This window comes from Acomys minous (assembly GCF_964271855.1).
Source record: "Acomys minous genome assembly, chromosome: 19".
Taxonomy (NCBI): Eukaryota; Metazoa; Chordata; class Mammalia; order Rodentia; family Muridae; genus Acomys; species Acomys minous.
In genome coordinates this window covers 40194002-40221660 of record NC_140499.1, presented here as the reverse complement: position 1 = coordinate 40221660, position 27659 = coordinate 40194002, and the positions used below count along the sequence as shown (strand labels likewise).

Below are 27659 nucleotides of genomic sequence, written 5' to 3'. Positions count from 1 at the left end.
CTACTCATCCAGAATTGTAGACACTGTGGTGGCGTTGAGCTCACTGCTCACAGAGGCTGAGGTCAGCTGGATGCTCCTGTCTACAGTGGGGACTCTTCCACCTACAGTTTCATCAGTGTTCCTCTTTGGCCTCAGCAAAATAATGAAGCACTTGGGAAGAAATATACAGCCTAACAAACTATAGCTGGATGCCAAAATGACAAGTATTTCCACGGCCACTTTGAGTTTGCCTTTGGTGCTCAAGTAAGCAGGGACAAAAGAGATCCAGACAATGAAAAAAGCCAGCATCCCAAAAGTGATACATTTCCCTTCATAATAGTTATCTGGCAGCTGGCGAGCCACAAAGGTTGTAAGGAAACACAGCAAAGCCAGGAGGACATCAAACCCAAATATGGAGCACAGAAACTCTATAGAGCCTTCATTGCATTCAAAGATGATCTTTACATTTTGAATTTCAATGTTCTTGAACATCCTTGGAGGCTCCAACACCAAGTAAGCTGCACATGCGCCAATCTCCCCTGCAACACAGATCAACACAATGAGTTTTCGAAAAATGGGATGCATGGATGTAAACCGAGTTTTAGATATGGAGATCCTGTAGGCAAAAAAGAGTGAAATGGTCTTTCCAAGAATGGAAGACAGACAAAGGCAAAAGCCCAATGCCAGAGTGACCTGGCGGGCCATGCAGGTCCAGTGCTGTGGCTTGCCTATGAACAGCATAGATGACAGCACCGTGATGACCAGAGACACCTGGATGAGGAAGCTCAGCTCCCGGTCATTGGCATTCACCAGTGGAGTGTGTCTGTAGATCACATACACAACAGTGACTGCCAAGACCACAAGCGCCCCAAAGATGGAGAGGATGATGAGGGTGAACCCTAGGGCCTCCTCATAAGCCAGGAATTCCACTTCCTTTGGCACACACTTGTTCTTCTGTGCATTGGACCAGTCATCTTCACCACATGGATCACATTCAGTTTGACCTATTGAGAAAGAACAGAGAACTGACTTCAAGGGAACCCAGTTGTCACTTTTAACTTTGAACAGTCCAGGGCAGTTAAGGTTTCCAATGTTTACTGGAAACCTCTTATAGTATTATAAGATGGTGCCTAAAGATGCTGTGCCAGATTGAGAGCTGTTTTCAATTTTAGGAATTAAGTATTTCTTCTCAACCTGGCCTTTCTTGAATTGGTCTTTTCCAGTGATGCGCTCTGTTGTTTTACATAACAAAATCTCATTTATTCAATATTGCCAAAGAAGACTCATGATCCAGATGCTGCGATAGAAACCTGCTAGATTGAAGAGGCAGAGAAAGCAGATCTTCCTCCTCACCAGAAGTCCCAGAATGAGGAGAGAAAAAAAGGAAAGTCCAAAACCCAAGAGCCAAAAGCCCCATCTCTTCTCCAAACTGTCTTAAATACTCTTCAGCTCAATGGTCCTCCTTCTGGTTTATTCCCTGTCTGCTGGTTTCTTGCCCTGCCTCTTGAGCTACATTTAACTTTATTTAATCCTGTGTACCGAAATCTCTAGGATTAAAGGTGTGTGCCAGGGCTGAGCCACAGCACAATGTACCTTTAACGGTAAACAAAAATGTTTTTGAATTAAAAGTATGTGTTGTGGCTGAGAGATACAAAAGAAGAAGAAGAAGAAGAAGAAGAAGAAGAAGAAGAAGAAGAAGAAGAAGAAGAAGAAGAAGAAGAAGAAGAAGAAGAAGAAGAAGAAGAAAGAAAAAAAGAAAGAAAGAAATGAGTTTTTACATTTCACAATCTTTGGGTTCACAAGGAGTCAGATATACTGTAACAGTGTTCCTTTCTTTCTCTTCCAATTATCTATTTAGGAATGAGGTATATGTCTTTATTAACCCCAGAACAGCCCACAAATAAGAAAGCCACAACTACTGAGGTTTAACAGTCAAGAGGACAAGACCACAGCTTCTTAAACCCCTTGTGGTTTTAGTCTCTCATCCAATATCATCTTGTGGAAGAGACTCAGGCATGTTCCCATTCATCGTTGCACCCTCAGATGCACATTTGAATGGCTGATGAGGATGAGGATAGGAAGAAAAACAGAACCACCATCCAAGGTCCTGAGGCTAGCTAAGAAGGCTAAGTCTGGATGGAGTCTCTAAGAGGAAGAGTTGGTGAGTAAGAAAAAGCTGTTTGAGGTGACATTGTGTCAGATTGGAATGAGTCTACTCAAGGTTAATTTAAAGACTCAGGTAAGGACTAGTCTTTCCTTTCAGTCATTCTGACTCCTGGTCTGGACAGCTCTAGATGGAATTCTGGGTGGAGATTGGGGGACCTTTAGTCAGAAAGTTGTACAGGTTACAGGGTGCTTGTTTCTATTCACAGCCCATTTTATCCTTTTTACATGATTATTCTTGAGGGCCATGCGACAAAAGACATGTGCGTTTTTGTTCCTTCAACAAAAAATATGAATATAAGTAAACCTACTCTAACACATCTCACAAAACCAAGCCTGCCTAAGTCACCTAGAGAACAGCAGCTGAGCATGATGTCAAAGCAGTTCATGTGGCAGCAGCTGTGAAATGCATGTGCTTTCAGTGCCAAGAACCTTCAGACAATTGGATGACTTTTTTCCCAACATCAGGCAGTGTTTAGTCTAGTTCAAAAACAATTAATATGGAGATTTTCATATATTTACTCATATTTCCTATTTTATGTATTTTTTGCATTTCCTTATGAACTTCATGGTTGTAGATCTTTTTCAGCTGTAGTAGTTGCGTAAGTGAAAAACAATATTATGCTCTATGCACACTACACAAAGCATTTAGTAATCTGATAGATGTTAGCGATTTTGCTTATATCTTTTATATAAAATGTTTCCATGGACTTTTTTGTCAGTAAATGCTTAATTTAATTGCATTATTACTAATAAAAATGTGACCATCTCTACCTGGTTTCTCTGACACATATCCATCAGCGCATGGGAGGCAGTCAAAGCAGCATATCGGTTGTCCCTCCTGAGTCACTTTCCGGGTCCCTGGAGGACACACATCTGTGCAGACTGAATGGGGAAGCTAGCAAAGACAAAGACAACGGATATAACAAAAACCTGAAACTTCTTCACTTGTGAGATTTAGAAAGCTCTCATTTGCATTTCCAGGGAGATGTGTACCCTATTTATAAGAGATAAGCCCAAGGTATTGAGGGGGAAAAGAAGCACATGAAGCGTAGCAATATAGAGAGCGTAGACAGACTTTTGTTGAAGAAGGTTTGGAATTGACTCTGGAGATGCTGAATTAACTCCAATCACAGTTCTTTGCAATCTTGGTGATCAAGACTAAGCTAACATCACATGACATGCTATAGATGGGACAGTTTGCTAAGTTTGTTTCTGTTTTAAAAACACTGAACATTAATCACCCTGAAAACCTGAACTATATTTCCTCTCAGAAAAAAATCATCCCAACACAATATAAAATTAAAGAAGTTTCCTAAATGGTAGAGGGAAAAAGTCATTTTAAGGGAGGAAATTGAAAAGCCGTTACAAAATTGCAAAAGACGGATAGTCCAGAAATATTTTATTGGTAAGTCAGTTCAGTGTTTTGTAGCAAGCACAGGCATCTTTTTATATCATGTATTTTATAAAGTTGTATTCCTTAAAATACTCAATAAAGGTTATATTCACAATAAAATTTATATCTTAATCTAAGGATTTGAGAATGCTTCTTCTTTTTTACTTAACTTTTGTTCATTCAGTATATGTATGGTGTTTTTCTTTCCTCCCTCTCTTCCTTTCCTCAGAAAGGAGAAAAAAGTAAGAATCAAAACAAACAAACAAGACAAAATAAACAACCCCCAGCACACACACACATACACACACACACACACACACACACACACACACACACACACACACACGCTCATGTGCACACATCCCATGGAGTTCAACTTGTGTTATTTAACTATTTCTTGGCATGAGATCTACCCCAAAGTGTGGATGATATACCCAGCAACATTCCATTGCAGAAAACTGATTTTCTTTTTGCAATCATGTATTAGTTACAAATAATATTTTGGTTAGCAGTGGACTCGGTATACAGTTCCTACTTTCAGTACTGGTATCCCATCTGGCTTGATCTTATACAGTTCCTATGTGTGGTTCCACAGTCTCTGTGAATATATATTTTTATATGTATATATCATATATACATATTTGTGTATATATCCGAATATATGAGTATATGTATACATATATAATTTTATATTTATATATTATATAATATTTATATATAACAGAATGTATAATTATATCAGAACTGTTGTATCTGACATCATCCCCCACCTGGGACTCTTCAAATCTGTCCCTCTCCTCTTTTGCATAGTCCCTGTTGGCCAAAGGGATCTCCTGTTCCCCTCAAACATTACAGGCTATTGCTAAGGCTATTGGTTGCTCTCCATGATCTGATGGTAAGGCTTTATTGCTGAAGACAACATTTATGCTATCAGACACAAAGAAGTAAAGCTGGTGGCCAAATAAATGTTTTGCCCCTACTGACTAGCATTCATGCTGCTGGGAAGTACCCTGCACACTGCTGGAGGAGAAAATAATCATCAGTATTACCTAGGTACAAACCCGATGATCTATAGCATCAACCTCCTAGAAAAATATACTAGTGCAATAGTGGCTCAAATGTCATGAGATTTAATAATCACTTTTTATTGGACTTAAGGCCCACTCCACGAGATACAACTCACACCTGACACTGCTGAAGCAGCCAAGAACCTGAGACTGGCTAGATCATGGATCTAGGAGAAAATCTAAGTACTACTATTCTGGTTAAAGAACATGGCTCTGAAAATGACTCCTGATGACATACTGCTATACTCATAGGTCTGTGTCTTACTCAATCCTCATCAGAGAAGCTTCCTCCTGGAGTAGATGGAACCAATACAGAGACCCACCTCTGAACAATGGGAAGAGTGGGAGACTTTGTAATACTCAGTCCTAAATGAGAGGTCTTCATCAAACCCCCCATTATGTCTAATGGAGGAGTTTCTTAAAGGAAAAATAAAATACTTTTTCTGAAAGATTATAATAGGTATAAATCCCAGAATTTAGGAGGCCAACGAAGGAGGATCATGAATCTGAGGCAAGTCTGAGCTAATAGTGAGATCATGTCTCAGAAACAAAAGAATGTCTCCTTATAAGGTTTTCTATCTTTAAGTCATAAACATATATGACTTATGATATTAGTAAATGTTTATTAAGTGGATGTTGAATTATATTTGAAGCATTCTATTATACAAGTATAGCATCAAACTTAATAAATAAGATAAATAAAGTGAAATCTTATTGAAACAGATATATACTACTAGTTTTCTTTCAATATTAGTAGAATAAGAACTTGCAAGCCTCTTATGAGCAAACATTTTTCATTTCATGCAAACAGTGTACTGAGCACATAGCTCAAGGAATATCAAACAAACCATATTTCATTATACTAGAAGAACTGCCCTGAAATACAGATATTGTAAGTGACCCAAAACCTCTATCCTCACCCATAAAAAAAATGACCAAATGTAAAATTATGCCTCTTTATAAGTTTCCTATTCCAAGAAAACAAAAATGAAAAAATCACAGATTAAAATTCTATTTCAAAATAAATACACACACCACCACCACCACTACCACAAAATAAAAGAATACTACCATAATACATTGAACAATCTTTCCCCCCAGAAATTGCTCAGAGATGTGCAAAATTATCTTGGATCACAGATTTCAAAATTAAAGGCCATGTGTCACAATTGGAAATGTACCATTAAAGCTATGGGAGTAACCAACCACTTTATGATTGGATTTAAGATGTACTCCATACAACAAAACTCAAAGCTGGAACCAGTGATGAGGTACTTAATAAAAGCTGGGGCAGAAACTATTCCTATTAATTCTGTTAAATAGACCTATTATTAGATGGTCCTCTAAGTCTTTCTCTTTCTATTCATAAGTTAGTGCATTTCTCAGCCCTCCTCAGAGGGCTGCTTTGCAGAAGATGGAGCATAACACAGAACCCACAACTGGTCAAGGTACAGAGAATGAGAGACTATGGAGTGCTTAGCCCTGAACGGGACATCTGTATTACACTTTTCCTCCTAAGGCTCAGGGATCATTTAAGGGGGACAATGTGTTCAGACATGACAAGCCTGGGCACCCAAGAACTCGAAGCAACTGTGACCGCATGCAAAAGACTTCTAAGATTCTGCCTTATATTCATCAGAATGGCTAAGATAAAAACTCAAGTGACAGCACATGCTGGCGAGGATGTGGAGAAAGGGGAACACTTCTCCATTACTAGTGGGAGTGCAAACTTGTACAACTACTTTGGAAGTCAATCAGGCACTTTCTCAGAAAATTGGGAATAGTGTTACCTCAAGACCAAGCTATATCATTCCTGGACATATACCTGAAAGATGCTCCACCGTACAATAAGGACATTTACTCAACTGTATTAATAGCAGCATTATTCATAATAACCAGAATCTGGAAACAACACGGATGTCCCTTAACCAAAGAATGGATAATGAAACTGTGGTACATTTACACAATGGAGTACTATTCAGCTATTAAAAACAAGAAAATCTTGAAATTTGCAGGCCTATGGATGGAACTAGAAAAAAAATCATCCTGAGTGAGGTAACCCAGACCCAGAAATACACGCATGGTATGTACTCATTTATAAGTGGATATTTGCCTAACATAGGTATATCCTCTGAGAGACTCCACCCAATGGGCGATGGGTACAGATGCTGGGACTCACAACAGGACTCTGAGTAGAGCTCCGAGAGTGGTATAGAAGAGTAGGGAATGGAAGGACCCAGAGGGTTCAGGACCCCACAGGTAGATCTGGATATAGAGATGCCTTCACACATTGATGAACCAACTAAGGAAAACGCATGCAGAGATCCTACACTCCCTCGTCATACATAGCTAATGGACAGCTCATCCTCCAAGGTTGAGGGGTGGGGCACAGCAGAAAATGCCTCTGGCATGAACTCTGGTGCTCTAGATGTGATCATTTCCCCTTGCCTGGGAGGCCCTGCAGGCACACTGAGAAGGGGGATGCAGGCTGTCCAGAACAGACTTCATAGGCTGTGGTCAGATGGTCAGGGAGGCTCCCTCCTTCCAGTCAGAGGTCTAGGGGAGGGGAATATGGCAGAAAATGGACGGAGGGTGGGAACCAGAAGATATAAGTGAGGCATTAAGAATCGGGATATAATATGAATAAATTTTGAAAAAGGAATATATTCTAATGAAAACGTAATAACACACGGCGAATAGAAATGAGATAACGAGAAAGAAAAGGGCACTGAGAGAACGGATCAAGTGAAAACAATGAAGGATGGTAGGGAGATGCCTATTGGTGAAGGGTTTGTCATGCACGAGGGCCTGAGTTCAGATTCCAACCAGGCAAACACATCTGTAACCTCAGATCTGGTGAGAGAGCCAGGCAGATCACTAGCACTTACTGCCCTGGCAGCCTAGCTAAAAACAGTGAGCTCCAAATTCAGCGAGAGACCCTGGCTCAAAAAATTTAACATGAAGAGTGAGTGAGGAAGACTCCAATATTGGCCTGTGGTCTCCACACACATGCCCACATACACCCACAGGCGCACACACACACACACACACACACACACACACACACACACACACAGGCACATACACACATGCATGCACAGACACACACCTCACCACTACATCAACAGAAAAAGAGAACATAACACAAATGTGGTAAAAAATAATAATAATAATCATGGTTAGAGTGCTTGAGATGATAACATACTGAAACTAATGTTTAACACTAGAATCTAAGAAAAGATTTAAAAAATTAAAAATATGAATCTTTGTATATATTTAAATGTATTTTATTCAGGAAAATTTATTGGTAATTAGAATAATTTCCAAGTACTTTACATTTCATTGATATTTTCAAAAAATACATAAATGCACTTTTATAAATAAAATAAAATAATATGTCAGAGAAACTAACCTTTGATGACTCGGTGTTCCAAAATATTGTAGAATTCTTTGGAATGTAGAGCTCAAACATATTACGTCTGAAGCTAAATCTCCCAACATTCACAAAGGAAATTTCTCCATTATCATCTAACTGCCAGTTTAGGATATCATAGTGTCCAAATTTCAAATCTCCTTTATCATCCAGAGCTATCCATTTTTCATCATGTGTTTTAAATTTAATTTCCCTCATAAAGTGCATTAGCTGGAAAGCAACACAATGGAAAAAGGAAGAGAAGAAAACAATTTATAAAAGTTCAATGGTCTAAAAAATAGTTTTATAAAGAAAATCATTTCAAATTTGTATTCAGTTCTTGACGTGACAGTGCTTCTCCTTGGTCTCTCTCTTTTTTACCTACTGTGACGACCTCCAGTCACAGGTGCAAAGCGAACATGAAGCACGGTTGGCAACACGGAGATGTGCTGTCGATGTAAATGCACACTGCGTTATAAAGACTTCACTCAGAACTTTCTGGTAAGGTGGCCGGGTAAAGGCTGCCACTGTGTAAGCTAGTGAAAGTCAGAAAAGGGGAGAAATGGACTACGGAACAGAAACAAAAAGAAAGGAAGAGCTTCAGACATTCAGAGAGAAAGTGAAAAATACATGAAAGGTTCAAAGAAAGGAGATGAGCAACACACCAAAAAAATAAATAAATAAAAAAATAAACCAAACACAGCTTTAACCAGGAAGTCGCTGTGCATGGAAAAAAAAAAAAAAAAGAAGGTACCTCTAAAAGGAATGGTCTGAGAGGCATGCAGTCCTACCCTTAGGACAGGCTGTAGCCTTCAAAATCTCACTCCTCATCATGGAAACTATAGTGTGTCCAAACAGCTTTACTTTTAAATGTTCACTTCAATGAGGGGGGTTGCATGATGTGAAACTCACAAAGAATCACTAAATATATATATACATATGGGGGAAATCTCATTCCTCTAGCAGATGGGTCAGTGGTGGGAAAAGGCCCATTTTGTGACTATGCGTCTCGGAGACTAGCACTGAATACCATCTCCAGAGATGACCTATTGTTCAAAATGGAGCCATCCTGGGGGCCCAAGACTAGGGAATCTGTCTGTCATGGCTCCTGAGTGAGGGGGATGGATCAAGAAGTCAGTTGTGTAGAGCAAGGTAGCTAATGCTGACAAGATTAGGTTGCAGGATCCTTAGCATTGGAAGTGCAAAGCCCAACCTAGGTTAAGAGCAGATTTTACCAGCTGACACTAATTCTGGAGTCTGATAGCTCTCAGGCTGAGGCCGGTGGGCACATCAAACTCTGGAGTCACCTATTTGTTCTCCGTGGCTGTAGGATTGAAGTGCCAGAGGTGCGTATGATACCCACAGCTGCATCCTTACGGGAAGGCTATTTGGGAGTTCTTGAAGGTGGGAGAGACACCCTGTATCAACCTCAGTGCTGTGGTTGCTTCCCACACTCGCTGTGCACACAGGATAACATCTCAGTTAAAGCATTAGCACCCCAGAGACACAACCTAGGAGGGGTCATGGGGGCGGGGTGGGGAGGAGCAGAAGAGCACCTCCCCAGCTCAGGGTGTATAAAGCAAAGTGTGGACGACAGCAGAGGCACCTCTAAGCAAAGAAGATGTGCTCATTAGGCACAGACAGCTCTGATGGGTACAGGATGCCTGCCCATTACTGAGCACTACAACATAAACCATAGAGAAAGAAGAGCCCACATAATCAAGTGTCGCTTTTGGAGTGTGCATGAGGGTGGGCATCTCTTGAGGAAGTTAGGTAAACACACATACACACACACACACACACACACACACACACACACACACACACAGTCTCTTTCTTCCCTCCCTCGCCCCACTCCATTCTCTCTCTTCATATTCTTTTTTTTTTTTTACTACATTGCCATCATTTTTGTTACTCTGTTGTGTTATTTAAAATTTCCATGTTTCTGTTTGTTACTCATCTTAATAATGTATTAAATTTGTGTACAAAAATTTTCATTATTGGGATTTGTTTTTTCTGTTCACTGGTGTCTTTTGGTGCGTTTGTACTTTTTTTCCGGCTTGATTGGCTGGATGGTTGTTGATTTTTATCTTTTGATGCACCCTATCCATGTTTAATATTTTAACTTACTGCTTTTTAAATGCTCTTACTGTATTATTTTATGCCCATTCTTATATTTATTTATTGAAGTTTTTATTATTGGGTTTTGGGGGGGTTGCATTTCTTTTATTCTATTTTTCTAATTTCTCCCTTCTTTTTGTTTTCCCCTATATCTTTCTTTACTCTTTGTTTTCTTTTCTTTTATCTAACTTTATTTCTTCTCTATTTCTTCACTTTCTCTGCCTATTTCTATATCTTATCCATTTACAATTATTACACGTGTCCTAATTACTACTTCTAATTTACAGCATACTCTTTAGTAGCTTTTTCATTTTTAATTTTATGGTCAATGATGATGGATCATTGGGCTGCAGTTTATGACTAACACATTTCTATATCTTTCTGGGTTTGTTTTATTGCTATCACAACAGTTTGAATCCCCCTCACTGAGTGGTGCTGAGGATTGAGCCTAGACTAGTAGCCTGATCAATGAAAGAATTCTGAAATAAAACCAGAAGAGAGATTCAAACTACAACACAAAACAAGACCTTGGAGAGGTTTGTGGGGAGATAGTTATGGAGTGCTGACCTCCAGACATAAAGAGATATTGTACTCTTGAACTCCCAGAAGCTGTGATTACCTGCACAAGATCTTCACAAAGCTGGACCAGCTCCTGTGATGGATGACAGAGGAGATAATGCAGCCCCAATCCCTCTGAGGGATGTTGTTGCAGATGATGGTCGCTAAGGGAAATAGGCTTATTTTTTAGTAGTCTAGTCACTGGTAAGGTGTACCTCCTTCTGTGAACAAACTCTCACTTATCCTATAAACAGCCCTAGTGAAACTGACTAGAACACACACACACACACACACACACACACACACACACAAAGACATCAAAAGTAGGAAGTTAGGAACAGGAGAAGATACCTCAGTAAATGTAATTGTACATGTATAAAATGTCAAAATGAAACATATTATATGTAATAAAAATGACTATATCTGTTTGACTTACTTAAAATGAAATAAAACTGGGGTCATACAATAATTTAAACTAAGATGAAAAAAGAAGCTTGCTTGAGAGTGGTAGTGCACCCCTTTAATGCCAGCACTCAGGATCAGAGACAAGCAAATCTCTGAGTTCAAGTCCAGCCTGGTCCAGGATAGCCAGGGATATACAGAGAAACCTTGTCTTGAAAAACTACACACAGAATAAAATGATAGAAAGAAATAAATTAGTGGGGGAAATCTTATTCACATTAGCTTTAAGAAAAAACACCTAGGAATAAACCTAACCAAGGAAGCAAAATACTTCTACAATAAATACTTAAGACCATCCCCTCACTTAACCAGAAAGATCTCTGTGAGTTTGAGGCCAGGCAAGTCTATATAGCAAGATCCATACCAGACAGAGTGGCACAACAAAACCCTGTCTCAAAGACAAACAAAACTGAAGATACTAAAACACTGAAGGATCTTCTCTGTTCAAGAGTGACAGAATCATCATTGTGAATATTGCTCTAATACTGAAAATATTCTATAAATTCAATGCAACCCCCTCAAAATTCCAGTGGTATTCTTTATAGAACTAGAAAACATGTTAAAATTTGTTAGCATAAAAGATGCTCAAGATGTAATATAATCCTTAGAAGGAAGATCAATGCTATAGTATCTTTATTTTAACTTAACGCAAAATCTGGTATCAAATTACATTATAAAGCAGGCAAAATAAAATAGCATGCTACTAGCACAAGATAGAAATGGACTTGAACAGAATTAAAGCCTCATAGTTACAGCCACATAATGCTATACAAAATTGTCAACATGTACGTTGGAGACAGCAGGCTGTTTAATAACTGGTGCTGGGGATTTAGATAGCCACATGCAGAAAAGTGAAATAAGACTGGGTATTGAGAAGTAACAAGAATAAATTAATAAAGGTGAAAAAAATCTGCAAAAAAAAGAAAAAATAAATAAATAAATATGTATATTCTTGTATTTCCCTAAAAAAAAAAAAAAGACTGGGTAAAAACAACCTCAAGATGAATCAATGTCTTCAACGGAAGGTATAAAACTCTAAAAAATGTTAGAGAAGTAGGAAAAGCACTTATCAATATAGGCAAGGGAAGGGTTTTCTGGAAAGGACTACAGAAGTATGCAAAGAGGTACAAAGAGGTGTAAGAGAGGGAATTGAAAGAGAATGTATTCAAATAGCTGCCAAATTAAACACCACACAAGCATCCAGTCATTAAATAGGACAATGGCCTGAATAAATATTCTTGAAGGAAATCACAGTAGGCCAGAGAGATCGTACTTGTAACTAAAGCCCTGCAACCTGAGCTCACCCCTCAGACCCCTCACAAAGGAGAAGAGAAAACTGCTTCCACACATGTCCTCCTATCTTCACATGCACACTACAGCACGCATGTCTACATGCGCACCTACAGGCATGTGAATGTGCACACTCATACATAACAAATAATAATAATACAATAATTTAAATTTTTAAAAGAAGAAATATTAATGTTCAGTAAATACTGTCTTTTAAAAGATGGTCAAAATCCTTAGCCATTAGGGAAATAAAAACATTACAAGGTTTTGAGATTCTATTTCCCTGCACTCGGAATGGCTATCATCAAGAAAATAAATGGCAACAAACGTTAGTGAGCAAGTAGTGAAAGAGGAACCTTTATACACTGCTGGGGGAGTGTAAACTTCTGCAGCCACTATGGAAATGGAAGGATGGGTCCTCAAATAATTGCAAATCGAACTCCTTTATGTCCCACCTGTACCACCCAAAGCACTTTAAGTCAAAATATCACAGAGGTACTTCCACATTCATGTTTACTGAACTAGCCTAACTGTTCACCAACATATAATAGATAAAGAAGACATAGTAAATATTGAAAATGGGATTTGGGACATTGAAAGATCAATTCTCAATTTCATATGGAAAAACAAAAAAAAAAAACAAGTATAGCTAAAACAATCTTGTACAATAAAAGATCCTCCAGAGGAATATCCATCCCTGATCTCAAGCTGTGCTATAGAGCAATAATAATTAAAACAGCATGGTACTGGCATAGCAATAGGCTGGTTGATCAATGGAATTGAATCGAAGACCCAGAAATAAATCCACAAACCTATGGATATGTGATTTTTGACAAAGAAGCTAAATCTATTCAATAAAAAAGGAAAGAATCTTCAACAAATAGTGCGGCTCTAGCTGGATTTCTACATGCAGAAAAATGCAAGTAGACCCATATTTATCACCGTGCACAAAACTCAAGTCCAAGTGGATTAGAGACCTCAACATAAACCAGAGACACTAAATCTGTTAGAAGAAAATGTGGGGAAGATCCTGGAACACATTGGCACAGGAGACAACTTCCTGAACAGAACTCCAACAGCCCAGGCCTTAAGGTCAACAACTAATAAATGGGACCTCATGAGGCTGAGAAGCTTCTGTAAGGCAGAAGACACTGTCAAGAGAACAAAGCGACAGCCTACAGACTGGGAAAAGATCTTCACCAACCCTACATCTGACAAAGGTCTAATATCCAAAATATATAAAGAACTCAAGAAATTAAACATCACCAAACCAAATAACCCAATTAAGAAATGGGGCTCAGATTTAAAGAAGGAATTCTCAACAGAGGAATGTTGAATAGCTGAGAAACACTTAAAGAAATGGTCAATGTCTTTAGCCATCGGAGAAATGCAAATCAAAATGACTCTGAGATTCCATCTTACACCCATCAGAATGGCTAAGATAAAAAACTCAAGTGACAGCACATGCTGGCAAGGACGTGGAGAAAGGGGAACACTCCTTCTTTGCTGTTGGGAGTGCAAACTTGTACAGCCACTTTGGAAATCAACCTGGTGGCTTCTCAGAAAATGGAATAGGGCTACCTCAAGACCCAGCTATTCCACTCTTTGGAATATATCCAAAAGATAGTCCACCACACAAAATGGACATATGCTCAACCATGTTCATAGCAGCCTTATCCATAATAGCCAGAATCTGGAATCAACCTAGATGTCCCTCAAAGAATGGATAAAGAAACTGTGGTACATTTATAGTATGCAATACTAATCAGCTATTAAAAAGAAAGAAATTCTGAAATTTGCAGGCAAATGGATGAAACTAGAAATGATCATCCTGAGTGAGTTAACCCAAACCAGAAAGATACTCACTTATAATTAAGCACTAGCCCAATAGGGATGTTCCCTGAAAGTCTTTACTTAGCAGGAGGCTGTTTTAGATGTTGGGACTTCCTATTGGGACTCCAGGTGAGAGAGGTATGGGAGAATAGGGAAATAGAAGGACCCAGAGGGTCCTAGAAACTTACAAAAAGACCATCAAGGCTGGCAGATCTGGACTCAGAGAGTCTACCTAAACAAATATACTTACCAAGGGCAACACATGCAGTAAATCTAGAACCCTTATTCACATCTAGCCGATGGACAGCACATTCTCCACAGTTGTGTGGAGAGCGGGGACTGACTCTGACATGAACCCAGTTTCCCTATTTGACCACTTCCCCTTGGTGGAGAGGCGTGGTGGCACTCAGAGAAAGGGTAAGCAGGCTACCAGGATGAGACCTGATCGGCTGTGATCATGTGGTGGGGAAGATATCCCCTTCTGCCTCAGACATAGGGGAGGGCAATAGGGGGAAAGAGGGAGGAAGGGAGGAACAGAAGATACAAGTGAGGGGATAACAATTGAGATGTAATCTGAATAAATTACTTTAAAAAAATCATTTAATAGCTACATATCTAGTATGTAGTAAAAGACATAAGTAGTCATTTACCAGCCTATCTGGTAAAGGAATTATATTCAGTGAGGGACAATAATTCTATGTAAAACAAACCTGATAATCTTGTTAATAAATGGAGACTTAAGAAAATAAATAAATAAATGGAGACTTAAAACACACATTCAGGCAAAACACGCAAACCACTTCTTTAAGTGGTCATGCAAAGAAATTGTAATCATCAAACACAAAGTTACATAGCTTTAATTGCATGGATACTCAGACTGACCTGCTATATCATGAAGTAAAACAACTCACCTGAAAGAAATGAAAATCAGGTATCCGTGGACAATCCCCATGCGGGGAAATTGGTCCCTTTCCTTTTTGGCATTTGCTGAGCTTATCCAGGGCATGAGCAAAAACATACACGGCTTGTTTGACGTTGTTTGTGATTCTCAGCTGAGACACGTCCAGGTAGGTGTTTTTCAGATCTTCCAGCTTCTCCTCCCCAGTGCAGAGCTGGTCAGACATGTCATACCGTCTGTCTTCTTTACCTGTCATATTCACTCTGTGGTCCACATTGTAAGGCACACTGCTATTGGGCCAGGTACAGTTAAAAGCGGTTTGCCAGAATTCAATGGTCAAGACATCAGTGGGGTCCTTGCTAGGGTGTATATCATAAAGAAATTCTTTTAATCCGGGTATAACACTTCTGGGTATTGCAAATCCAATAGCTCCACCAAAATATGGGAAATACTCGGGCTTTGCAATGAGGGCTGAGGTAATCCAGGCTTCGCTGGCTATCCACGTCCTGTTAGTTATGTTATGATGAACCATTTCCAGCACAAAGGGGCTGAGGTCAATGTCAGAAGTAAAAAGCACAATGACTTTGGCAGTGGAACTCTTTACTGCCTTAACAGCTTTTTGCATTTTCTTATTGGAGTAGATTTTGGGAATGGTTTCAGAGAAAGCAACGCAGAGGTTGGCACTCTCCATTTTTTCCTTAAAGGCTTTTACTCCATATTTTCCATAATCATCATCAGCTGCAATAGCACCAACCCAGACCCAACCGAAGTGCTTGATAAGATTTACCATGGCCTCCGACTGCATCGTATCGCTGGCTACTACACGGAGGAAAGTTAGAAACTGGTTTGTGTCACTAAGCAGTGAACTGGAAGAAGTATAGCCCACCTAAAATTGAAAATATATATAGTTATTAGAAAGCCAGAGCCGAATCTTAAATGACAGCTTTTGGAATGCTGTGAGAGGGAGGAGGCTGCATAGCTCTCTTTTCCCTCACCTTTTCCCATGAGCCACCGCTCTCTACTCTCCTCCTTGATGAGTGGGAACTGCTGATCGAAGCCCTTTGGCCTGTACTGTCCACCCTAAGGAGCCTAGGGCAGCCAATTACTGATGAAATTCAAGGAACTATTTTTCATGGATGGCACTGCCAGGAAGGTCTTTTGCTCTTTCTTTATCCTTCCTAGAGATGTGGTCACTCCCCTGAGTCAGGGCGTTCAGGGTCTCGTGTATAGAAATGATGGAATGTGCCCATTCCCCATCCATTTGATAGCACTACCTTCTCTCGCTTACACCACGTCACTTCTCCACACCAGTTAGCTTTGTGAGTTTCTTTCCTATTTTGTTTTTCTCTTTATTTATTGCATTCTGCCAGGACTTCTGCATGAGGAGATGATAAAACTTAGAGTGGCAAAAGTAGTAGGTACAAGCCTGGGGTCTGAGCAATTTTCTACAACAAAGTTCCTCAACATTCTCACTTTACAGGCCCCAAACTAGGCACACGAAGAATCCGTTTTTGTCATTTTCTCAGTAATCCTTGTATGTATTTCCCATCTTTAGGGATTTGGTAATGGAACTTTGGCCACCATGGGTTGGTGACCATTTTGAGGGATTTTTGTAAGTTAATTTTTGTTAAGTTCTCCACATCCCTCACTCACTTTATCATGGCACTAATGCATCGTTTCTGGTAGGATCTTCTATCTTACACTTCCACAGCTCAGAACTGTAAACTCCTTCACGAAGTCAATCCACTCCTATGTTCTCTTTTCCTGGTCTTTCATTTTATCCTTAATCCTTTGGCTAATACCTACACTCTTCTTTAGAATCATATAACCAGCAATAGTATAGAAGCTACCTATGGGGGGGCACTTTTTTATTTCTTTTTAAATTTTTTAAAACTTTTTTTACGTATACATTTATATTATTACACATATATAAAATAAACTGCAATAAGCTAGAAGAACCAAAGAACAACAGGAATTATATTAATGTTACATTCATAGTGTTTTGGCTATTTGTATCTGGCAACATTGAAGAAAACATCTTTCCTATCTTGGTGAGTCTAAAATACTGAACGTAAATCAAGATCTATTACGTGTAATCTCTATTAAACTTGGTTGTTTAGGGATTAAGATGTTTTTAGATCTAGAAAGAACACTCTTTAAGAAGCAAAGACAGGGCTGAGGCTACGGATCAGTGGGTGAAGTGCTTGCCATGCAAACCTGAAGACGTGAGTTCAACCCCCAAATCTAGGTAAAAAAAGATATGCTTTGTCATACATCTGTAGTCTCATCACTTCTGTAGCAAGATGGGAGGCAAGAACAGGAGAATTGGCTAGAAATGTACTAGACAGCAGCAGTAACAATGGGAATCCTATCTCAACTAAACGTAAGGCAAGAAAAGACTCTAAGCTTGCCCTTTAACGTCCACATCTGTGCCATGGCAGTCATGTATGCATATGCTTGTTCATCTGAAATGATCTATAAAGTTGTTTCAGCTTTCTGTAGTATTCTAAAATGATATCCATTTTGTGACTTTTCCAGATCCATTTTAGATTGTGAGTGTGATGATTTAGGTCATAATAAACATCACAGAGAAAAAAAAAAGCAAAACACCTGCCTTATTCAAGCTATCAATCAGCCACCAAGTGTTTATCCAGTACTGCGGATCACGGTGACTAATGAGAAGTCAATAACTACTGCACCACACCTCAGTGCAAGCGGGATGTTCTGGACAGAGTAATCTCAAACCACCTCCCTGGAAGCCTCTGCTCCCATTGGCTGGGGCTTGATTAAACAGAGTCACTAGCATCACCATCACACCCATCCTAAGTTGTCTTTGCAGTTTATCTCAAACTCTTCCACACTTCTTATTTTCAACAATTTCTATGCAGTTTGTATGTCTATAATTTTGTTGGCTATTCAGAACAGAGTTTATTTGTGTTCACTTAGGCGTCTGGGATCTAGCTCTGTAGATCAAGCTGGCCTCCAACTCAGAGATCTGCCTGCCTCTGCTTCCTGAGTGCTGGTGTGTGCCACCATTTTTAAGTGTGTACAAGTGTGTGTGTGTGTGTGTGTGTGTGTGCGCGCGCGCGTGCACGCATGCATGCATGCATGCATGCATCAAACCAAAAAAACTAAGAAAGGAGGGAGGCGTGGAGTGGGCTTCTGATCCACATAACTGTAATTACAGGTGGTTGTGAACTACCAGATGAGTTCTGGGGACTGAATCTAGGTCCTCTGTAGGAACACCGGTGTTCTTAACCTCCTAGCCATCTCTCTAAGCCTAATTTTCATTTCTTTACAAGTAAGTGCTAGACACACCATTCCAAGATACCTGAGGCACATGAAAATCCAGAATTCTTGAAGTAACAACTGACAAGGACGATCCCCCTGCTCCAACCATTCCTGCCAGAACTGATCCAGTGCTGTTTTTAAAATTGGGTTGGAATTCTTCCTGCCCTGTAAGAATCACCATGGCTGACTCCATCGCTTTGGAGTTGGTATAGCAGGAATCAAAGATCTGATAGCCCAGAGTGTGGTTGGGCAGAATGTCCGTCCTCTCATTAATCTCCTTGATGGTGTGGATCATGGTTTTCATCCAGCGGAAACCCCGGAAGTTAAACCTAGAAAGGAAAAGCTTCTGTAAGGCAGTAGACAATGAGGGGGGGGGTGTAACTCAGTTATGGCTCTTCAGTTTAGTGAGTCGTGACAGCTTTTTGTTGAAGCAGCAGCAGGTACCTCAGTTGCCTGCACATGTCAAATTGTCACAAGTGACAACCTTAAAATACTCAAGTGAATTATATTCACTATTGATTAGTAATCCTGAGATTCAACCTTTGGATTATTTTTCCTATGTGTGTGTCTGTGTGTCTGAATGTGTGTGTGTGTGTGTGTGTGTGTGTGTGTGTGTGTGTGTGTGTGTATTATATGCTTGGATTTTCTCAAGTGGCCAATTATTCTTTTTCACAAAAATATTCTTCTAGTCAGAATTCTTTTCACAAACAAACAAGATGCCTGACAGTCCTTTTGCACATGTTTTCCTCACTCATTGGAAGTCCCTGGGGCCATGATTCTTCTCCTTACCTTGACCTATGTTCTTCTGAACACCCATTATAATTATAAAAGTCATAAAATATATTAAGACACTCAACAGGGGGATACAGAAAAACATTGCAAAAGTTATGTGTAAAACAACTTCAATTGCATAACCCCTGAGGTTTTATTTTTAATATGGAGACATATTTATTGGTTCTCACATATAAACACAAATACAATGCATTGTGCTTTTAATCCTCTAGATACTAAAAATCAGTGAGGCAGTTAAACACCACATTTTTAAAATTCCCCCTATATTTGTCAACAAACAATTATTTTTTCTCTTTTTCTCTCTTCAGCGTTAACTTTTTAATTTATTAAAGGCAAATACCCCAACATGACCTTATGTCTTAAAACTTACGCCTCCTGTCCAGTAATTTTTTTATTAAACATCCAACAACAGGAGAGATAACACAACATGTAAAAGCACTTGTTGCTTTTGCAGAGGATCCAGGTTTAAGTCCCAGCACCCACATGGAGGTTTACAACCATCCATAACTGCAGTTTCAGGTGATCTGACATCCTCTTCTGTCCTCCAGATGCTCCAGTCATGGCCATGGTGCACACAGATACATGCAGGCAAAACATCCACACATAAAAATAAATAAACCTAATAATTTTAAAATATATCAATAATAAATAGCCCTTTAGAACGTTGGAGCTTCCTTCTGTGTCACTTTGAGTTTATGGATAGGCTGTAGTTCTTAGTTTTCTCAAGACACAACAGTGAAAGAAGAAGCACGAGACTTTCTGGGTAAGAAACAGAGAACTAGCCGAGCATTTCCAGCACATAACAGCAGCCACCTAAGTAGATGAGGAACAAGGAAATTGAAAGGGACACCAGCCCTGGAGGAACTCACAGCCATGCTGAGGCTCAGAGGATGACACCAAAACAGAAGAAAGGACATTCAGACAGTGTTGAGTCTCTACGACAGGGGAGCATGTGAGTTTCAAGGAATGGAAACATGGATGTGATGAGAGGAGAAAGGTGAGGCTGGAGCAGTGCAGTGCAGGAGAACAGACCCAGTAGACACCACAGCACAGGATGCTGCGCCATGCCCCGCTGCTGTCTCCAGACTAACAATGGTGACACCTTCAACTCTTGAAATAAATATAGCATCATCTTTTCTTTCTTTCTTTCTTTCTTTCTTTCTTTCTTTCTTCCTTCCTTCCTTCCTTCCTTCCTTCTTTTATTTTCTTTCTTTCTTTCTTTGTTTCTTTCCTTCTTTTTGAGAAAAATAAAAATTCAATTCACAAGCTAGAAAAACATTCACCTGCTTTGAACCAACCCTTGCAAATTTAGCTGAGAAAGCATTCTTCCTATAGGATAAACGTTACCTGCCCCACCCCCACCCCCAGTGCAGTACAGAGATTTTTACAATACTGAAAAACTAGAACAAACTAAGATGTCCACTAATAGAACTTACTGTATACGAATATTTTCCTTCATAACATAATAATCATCCAACAAGTGATAGAGCAATGAGAAAACTATTCTGAATGCAATGCGGAGTATGAGGACTTTGTATAATAAAAGCTGCACATCAAGTATTTTTTAAAGAGGGAAAGCAGATATTTTAGTCAAGATTATGTAAAGAAAACATACAGTGTTTTTGTCTATTTTTAACACCACCAAAAATATGAAGTATTTTAAGGATTAACAAGAAAATTATTTTAAATCATCACAGGATAATTACTACAAAGATGGGATTTGGGATAAATTTCCCTTCATTCATTAATTTTTATTATGAGGTTCACAGTATTTCATAACATGTAAATCTTCCTTTTACGACTATCAAACAAAATGTAAAATATTCATTTCTTTTCCATTTCATTATTTTTCTCTATCCTCAAAAATATTTTCAAAATAATATAAAATCTTCCTGCTATGTACTTTTAACAGATGAACAATTGAAATTAATATTGCACTATACTTGTTTATTTAAGAATAAACAAGTTGAAGTTCTGAATCAGTTAGTTAAAGCTTATGGGTAAAAAATAACTTGGCCAGAGGGTCCTAGAAACCTACAAGAAGAACATCTTGACTGGTGGATTGGGGCCCAGGGGGTTCTGTTCAAACTACTGCACTAACCAAGGACAATACAAGTAGTAAACACCAAACCTCTACTCTGATCTACCCAATGGACAGGACATTCTCCACAGTTGTGTAGAAAGTGGAGACCGACTCTGACATGAACTCTGGTGTCCCTATTTGACCACTTCACCTTGCTGGAGAGGCCTGGTGGCACTTAGAGAAAGAATAAGCAGGCTACCAAGATGAGACTTGATAGCCTATGACCATATAGTGTGTGTGTGTGGGGGGGAAGTCTCCCTCAGTCATAGACCTAGGAGAGGAGAATAGGATGAAAGCAGGAAGAAGGGAGGAATGGGAGGATACAAGTGATGGGATAACAATTTAGATATAATCTGAATAAATTAATTTAAAAAAGAAGTTCAAATTCCAACAACCACGGATTCACTTCCCTCTGCCTTTATCTCTACATCCATAAAAACTTTAGTTATCTGGGAATTACCATCAAAGCCACAAAATATTTTCTAAAAAATGAAATTAATAAAAATTCACTGTATTAAAAAATAACTTGAATTCTGAACACTACAAAGACCATTGGAAGGAAAAGTTGAATTGCATGGAAGAATAATCAGGGGCTGGGAAAGCACTCAGGTTGGACGGACCAAAGGAACTGTTGGCAAATACTGGCGAAAAAAATAATACTAAAAATATAATTTTAAAGAAATTTATTTTTTTAACGTTATAAGACCAAGACATAGACACTCAAATCGTAATTTCGGAATTACACAAATCCCAAAATAACCCTAATTAAGGAATTATTTTAAATAGGACATATTTACTTCTCTTTATTCTTTCAACTATACTGTAATAACACATTATTTCTAAGGAAGGGAAATTCATAGTTTACCATCTTTGTACGTGCCTTTACCATCTAACATTGCTGGGAGAGAAAGCTTCAGACGTTCCAGTGAAGTGTAGAGAGCAAATTAAGTAAGTGCGTTTATAAAATACCTGTGTGTTAAATTATGATGAACTCTAAGTTCTCATTTCAGGTTATTGGGGACTAAAGAAGTGAAAACCCCTGTGGAAAATAAGACCCGAGCCTACAATAATCTAGTTGTAAGTGAAGTCCCATGTCTTCTTCCTCCATTCCCATCGCTTCCCGGTAAGAGTGGCAGAGAGTCACAGGACTGAGGAAGGGATTCATTGCAAACCTCTGTAGAGATGATTATTACACTTCCTACAGTGACATGTCAAATATGGAGCGTGAAGCATATCAAAGGAAAGCATGTGAGTAAATACGTGAAGCTGCCGTTATTGCTAGATGTTTACAGCATGCACTGACAACACTGATGCCATGAAGCTTCATAGAAATGCCTAGTGTGTTAGGTACAAGTCCCAGCTAAAACTGTACTTGTGTTACAGTTACAGCTATTTAAAGGATGAATATTCAAATACCTATGAATATTAATTTGTATATATTTATGAATTAATGAAAGGAGGCCAAGGAATAATACAGAAAGTGGAAAAGGGTTACTGAAAATAGTAAGTTAATGGTAATTTGCTTGCTTTTTTAAATTGTAGCATTCTTTTCATACTAAAGTGGTGTGTGTGTGTGTGTGTGTGTGTGTGTGTGTGTGTGTGTGATATGTACAGATAGCTGTCCTATCTACATTTTGCATTTCTCACAACAATTACTGGCAAATTCTAGTATCAGGCATGGATGTTATTTCCTGAGGAGGCAACAGCCTTGCAGGGTATGTTTTGCTCAGTTAAATCAGGGTGCCCCTGTAGTGTGCTTCTCTTGATATGAGTTTTAGTCTCTGATAATTAGAAAAAGCTGTAGTGCCACATAATTCTGCATCTGTTTTTCTGAGACCTCAGTGTGCACCTGAATCAACAGGCGTCTTCTAAAAGCACAGGTTCTGATTCTGTAAGGCTGGGTAGCAGCCCCTAGCTCCACATGCCCAACAAGCTCTTAGAGGCTGATGCTGAACCGCAGACACTGTGTGAGGAGCCACCACTCTGTACAGCATCAACACTCCAGCTAGAGACCCAAGCCCCATGCCCACCACTGCTTCCCTACCACATGGACTAAAAAGAAAAAAGAGTAAATAATGGCTTACCCTTCACACATGGGTGAGACCGGCTCCAAAATAGATTCATCTACAGGGATGATCCTGGAGTGAATAGGAAACAGCCCTGCAATGACAAGTGAATGGTTTTTGGCGTCTACATATCCAGTCAAATTAAACTTGGCCATCAACCTGCATTGTTTCTTTGGTTTGTTTTGAGCACCCAATTCAGCTAATAAAAATGCAAGGAATCCTAGAGCTAAGCATATCTTTCTGCTGGCCATTTTTAAAAGGTGAGTCTGAAGAAGTTGACTAGTGTGAAAATCACCTTGATAGAGTGTTTATGTGCGTCCCAGTGGACTTGGCTTGCTGCTACTTGCTACACAATATTCATGTCTTGCAATCACTTGCAATTTGTGGATCTGGACTGGGAGCTAAGTAACCTTTATAGAAGAAACTTCTGAAAATTCCTATATGCTTTGTAATAATAGAGGACAGAAATGTGGGTTCTGAGTTTCAGAGTTATCTTAATTTGTAGAAACTGTCCTCTCCTGTTTAGCATTGTCAGCTTTATTGAGTCTCTCTTTAGCTATGCAGTACCAAAAAAGGTTACAGCAGTCTCATTACCTGAAGACTAATATGCTAATAAACTACCACAAAAAATTCTTTAAGGCCTAGATAAATTTAATGAACTTTTCCCATACCTTCCATTTTCTTTATACTTTAATACTGGACACAATACTGTTCTCACCACACTATAGATTCAGGCCCGTGTCTCTATTTCTTCTGAAAATTCTCTCTCTCCCCTTTCCACCTCCCTCCAAGTTTTTAGCTCTATCCTCTTCCATTTCCTTCCCTTCCCTTCCCTTTGTCTCCCCCTTTCCCTCTCCCTCTAATATGTGGTTTGCACCCAAACAACTCAATTATAATACAAGGTTTACTTCCAAGACTTTGAAAGTACTAATGCAGGCTATTTAAGACAATTAAGTAATACAAGTTAATTGTTAGTTGATCCAATCATGGTCATGTCAATTACTAGTCTATTTTTATCACAATATGCATCCTAGGTTTTACAGATATATATGATTTTATAGATAGATAAGGTAAAATAGTTATATAAGGTCTTCAAAAACTTCAGAGACCTACGGAATATGGCATCTAAAGATGTTTTTAATATTTTAAAGGTTCTTTGGCAATAAGACAGGTTAACTCCTGGCAACACCCACCCTACCTCAAAGAAGATGATGAGCATCAAAGAGCCTCCTTTTGGAACTGTTTTCAAAAGTGGTAAACAGGCCTTCTTCCCCATGAAGTACCAAAAAAGTTTACAGCAGTCTCATCACTTGAAGACTAGGATGCTAACAAGCTACCATAGAAAATTCTGGGCAAAATGTCCTTGTTTTGGCCACAGAATTCTGGCTAAAAGTGGGCAAGCTTGGATTCAGGCAGAGGCAAACGGCCAAACCCTGACAAAACAGTATAAACAAGTCCTTAAATTTCCTACCTCACAAATATGTCTTTCACATATACTGGGCCAGAAGGCTGAAGTTGATGCTCCAACATTATAGAGAGTTTTGGGTGAGTGTTCAGGCAGTAACCCGTCTCTGTCATTTTCTCATTTTGAAGCTGCTAACCTGCACTTCCTGTTCACTCAGGCAATTAATTTTTATTCCTTCTCAAGTCTTTGATGGAGTTGAAAACCACATAATTTTGTCTTACAATTAAGCTTAGTTTTGGGGGATTAAGATTTTTTAGGCCTAGATAGATGTTTTAAGTTGATCGACAGATATTGATTTACATTCAGAATTTTAGACTCACCAAGATAGGAAAGATGTTTTCTTCAAGGTTGCCAAATTCAAATAGCCAAAACACTATGAATGTAACATTTTTATAATTTATGATTGTTTCATTGTTCTTCTTACTGTGTGTAGTTTATTAAATTTGTGTATAATAAGATAAGTATATATATATGAAATAAGTAAAAAAAATTTTAAAATTTTTTAATATTAATTTATTCTTGTTACATCTCAATGGTTATCCCATCCCTTGTATCCTCCCATTCTTCCCTCCCTCCCATTTTCCCCTTATTCCCCTCCCCTATGACTGTTCCTGAGGGGGATTACCTCCCCCTGTATATGCTCATAGGGTATCAAGTCTCAAGCATGGGAGAATAGCAAAGTAGAAGGATCCAGAGGGTCCTAGAAATCTACAAGTAGAACATTATGATAGGCAGATTTGGGCCCAGGGGTCCCACTCAAACTAAGGCACCAGCCAAGGACAATACAGGCGGTAAACTTTAAACCCCTACCCAGATCTAACCAATGGTCAGAACAGTCTCCACACTTGAGTGGAGAGTGGGATAGGACTTTCTCACATACTCTGGTGCCTCACATTTGACCATGTCCCCTGGAGGGGGAGACCTGGTGGCACTCAGAGGAAGGACAGCAGGTTACCGAGAAGTAAAAACTTTTTTAAAAGAAAAGAAAACGTCTTTACTGAGATTTAATGAGACATTGCGGAAAGTGAAATTCAGTTGTATGTCTCTAATCTGCAAGCTCTAATCTGCATGCTCAAGATAGCTATGGATGTCGTATGATGCTTATGACTTAAAGTGACCATTTTCTACTTTACGAAGTGTAGGTTGGGGAAGAATAAGAATGTGAGAGGGCTTCTTGCTTTAGTTTTTGCCAAATAACAGGGTGGTGTCGGACACAGGACACAGGATCAAGAAACTCCTAGAGGTGAAAACATAGGGCTGCTGATATGGTGAATGTGAGGAGTGAGAGAAGGACGCCATGACACGTGGTGGCACTGTTTGCCACAGTGCATGATGGTGCTTATTTGCCGTGACACAGAAAACTAAAAGAAAACATCACAGGGGAAGTTTTTATGGAATTATTCAATTATTGAATTGAATGGCTGCTCAGAGACCTTTGTAGGTCTGGGCTCCAAAAACTGTTGTACAGTTAAAAAGCAGTTTTTAGATGGCTTTGTTACCCAGCTCTTTCTTTTTATGATGTTAGAACTACTTAAACGACAGGAGAGTGAAAGGCTCCCGTGTGCTGCTGGGCCGCTGCCAAATCCTGCTCTGAGGAGTTCCTGTGATTCCCATCTTTCCCTGGTTGTCACAACAGACTGCAGCAAGCAAAATGTTCCACAGTAACAGCTGATCCAAGAAGCCAGAGAAACTAAGGACATTCTTCTTGGGTGTAGAAAGCACCCTTGTGATTGAATCTTAAAATCCGTAAATGCTCTTCTCGTCATCATAACACATTTGTTATTTTGTTTACTAAAGAGAAGAGTGGTAATTTAACCAAACAAATAATCACTTTTGTGAAACCAATGATTGAGTTTGCTTTATTCACTTGATATTCAAAGCAGGTGACTTGGTCATAATTCTGTATTCTATGAGCTGATATATTTTGTGGATATATATTATAGTATATGAATAGTTAATTGCAACAATGTGTTAAAACAACAAGAGTAACACATATTTTATTACCAAAACTGCTCTTCTCACTTACTTATTTCACTCTGGTGACAATCCTAATGAGTTCTTTTAATTAAAAGTTCAGATCAACAATTTACTTAATGGAGTAGATAAATGCAATAAAGTTGTCATTTTATAGATTTATGTATTTACAAATTACTTACAAACTGAATTCTGTGCTGAAGACATTGAGAGCAAATCCCTGAAGTTTAGAATGTTGGTGAGCAGAACACCAATTTGCATTTTCTTTAAATGTTTTTACATCTAATGACTAAAGGAAAAAGTGGAATGGAATATTAAAAGAGTGTTCGTATTTGCTGAAGTGTGGAAAGCAGCGGGAAGGAGCTTGAACGTTGCCAGATATTTGATTTCAGAAAGATTGTTTTGGAAGTGGAGTTGTGGGAGCAGGATCATGGTTAGAGCTTGGTGGATCCGACATGAAGGATAGCTCTCCAGTAGAGGTGATAGGCAGGCCATGGGAACGTGATGGTTCAGACGTGATGGGTAGCTCTCCAGTAGAGGTGATAGGCAGGCTCTAGGGCCTGTGATTCTGCAGTTGAGGGAGAGGCCTGTGTTAGAGATGGAAATTGCGGAGGTGTCACCACTTCTGTTACTGACCATGGAACACTGGAAATGAAGGTGGGAGAAGAGACATGCTCACCTGTCGAGAGCTGCGATGTTGCCACGCCTAAAGATGGCGCTGGCTTCCGCCTTCCACCCTCCCGACGGTGAGTGTTCTCCCTAGTAAACAAGTCCTTATATGGCTATCAGCACAGGCATCAAAGCCTTAC

General features: G+C 39.2%; 1 protein-coding gene across 1 annotated transcript; it reads right to left on the bottom strand.

Annotated features, from left to right (window-relative positions):
- On the bottom strand, nucleotides 1-23662 carry LOC311590444 (vomeronasal type-2 receptor 1-like; the record flags this gene model as incomplete). The annotated part of the gene is made up of 6 exons (XM_084769418.1): nucleotides 1-983; nucleotides 2917-3040; nucleotides 8018-8248; nucleotides 15193-16065; nucleotides 18511-18799; nucleotides 23430-23662. 6 exons carry the CDS (start codon nucleotides 23660-23662, stop codon nucleotides 1-3), a joined length of 2733 nt encoding a protein of 910 aa, XP_084625544.1.
- Nucleotides 23663-27659: the final 3997 nt, after the last annotated feature.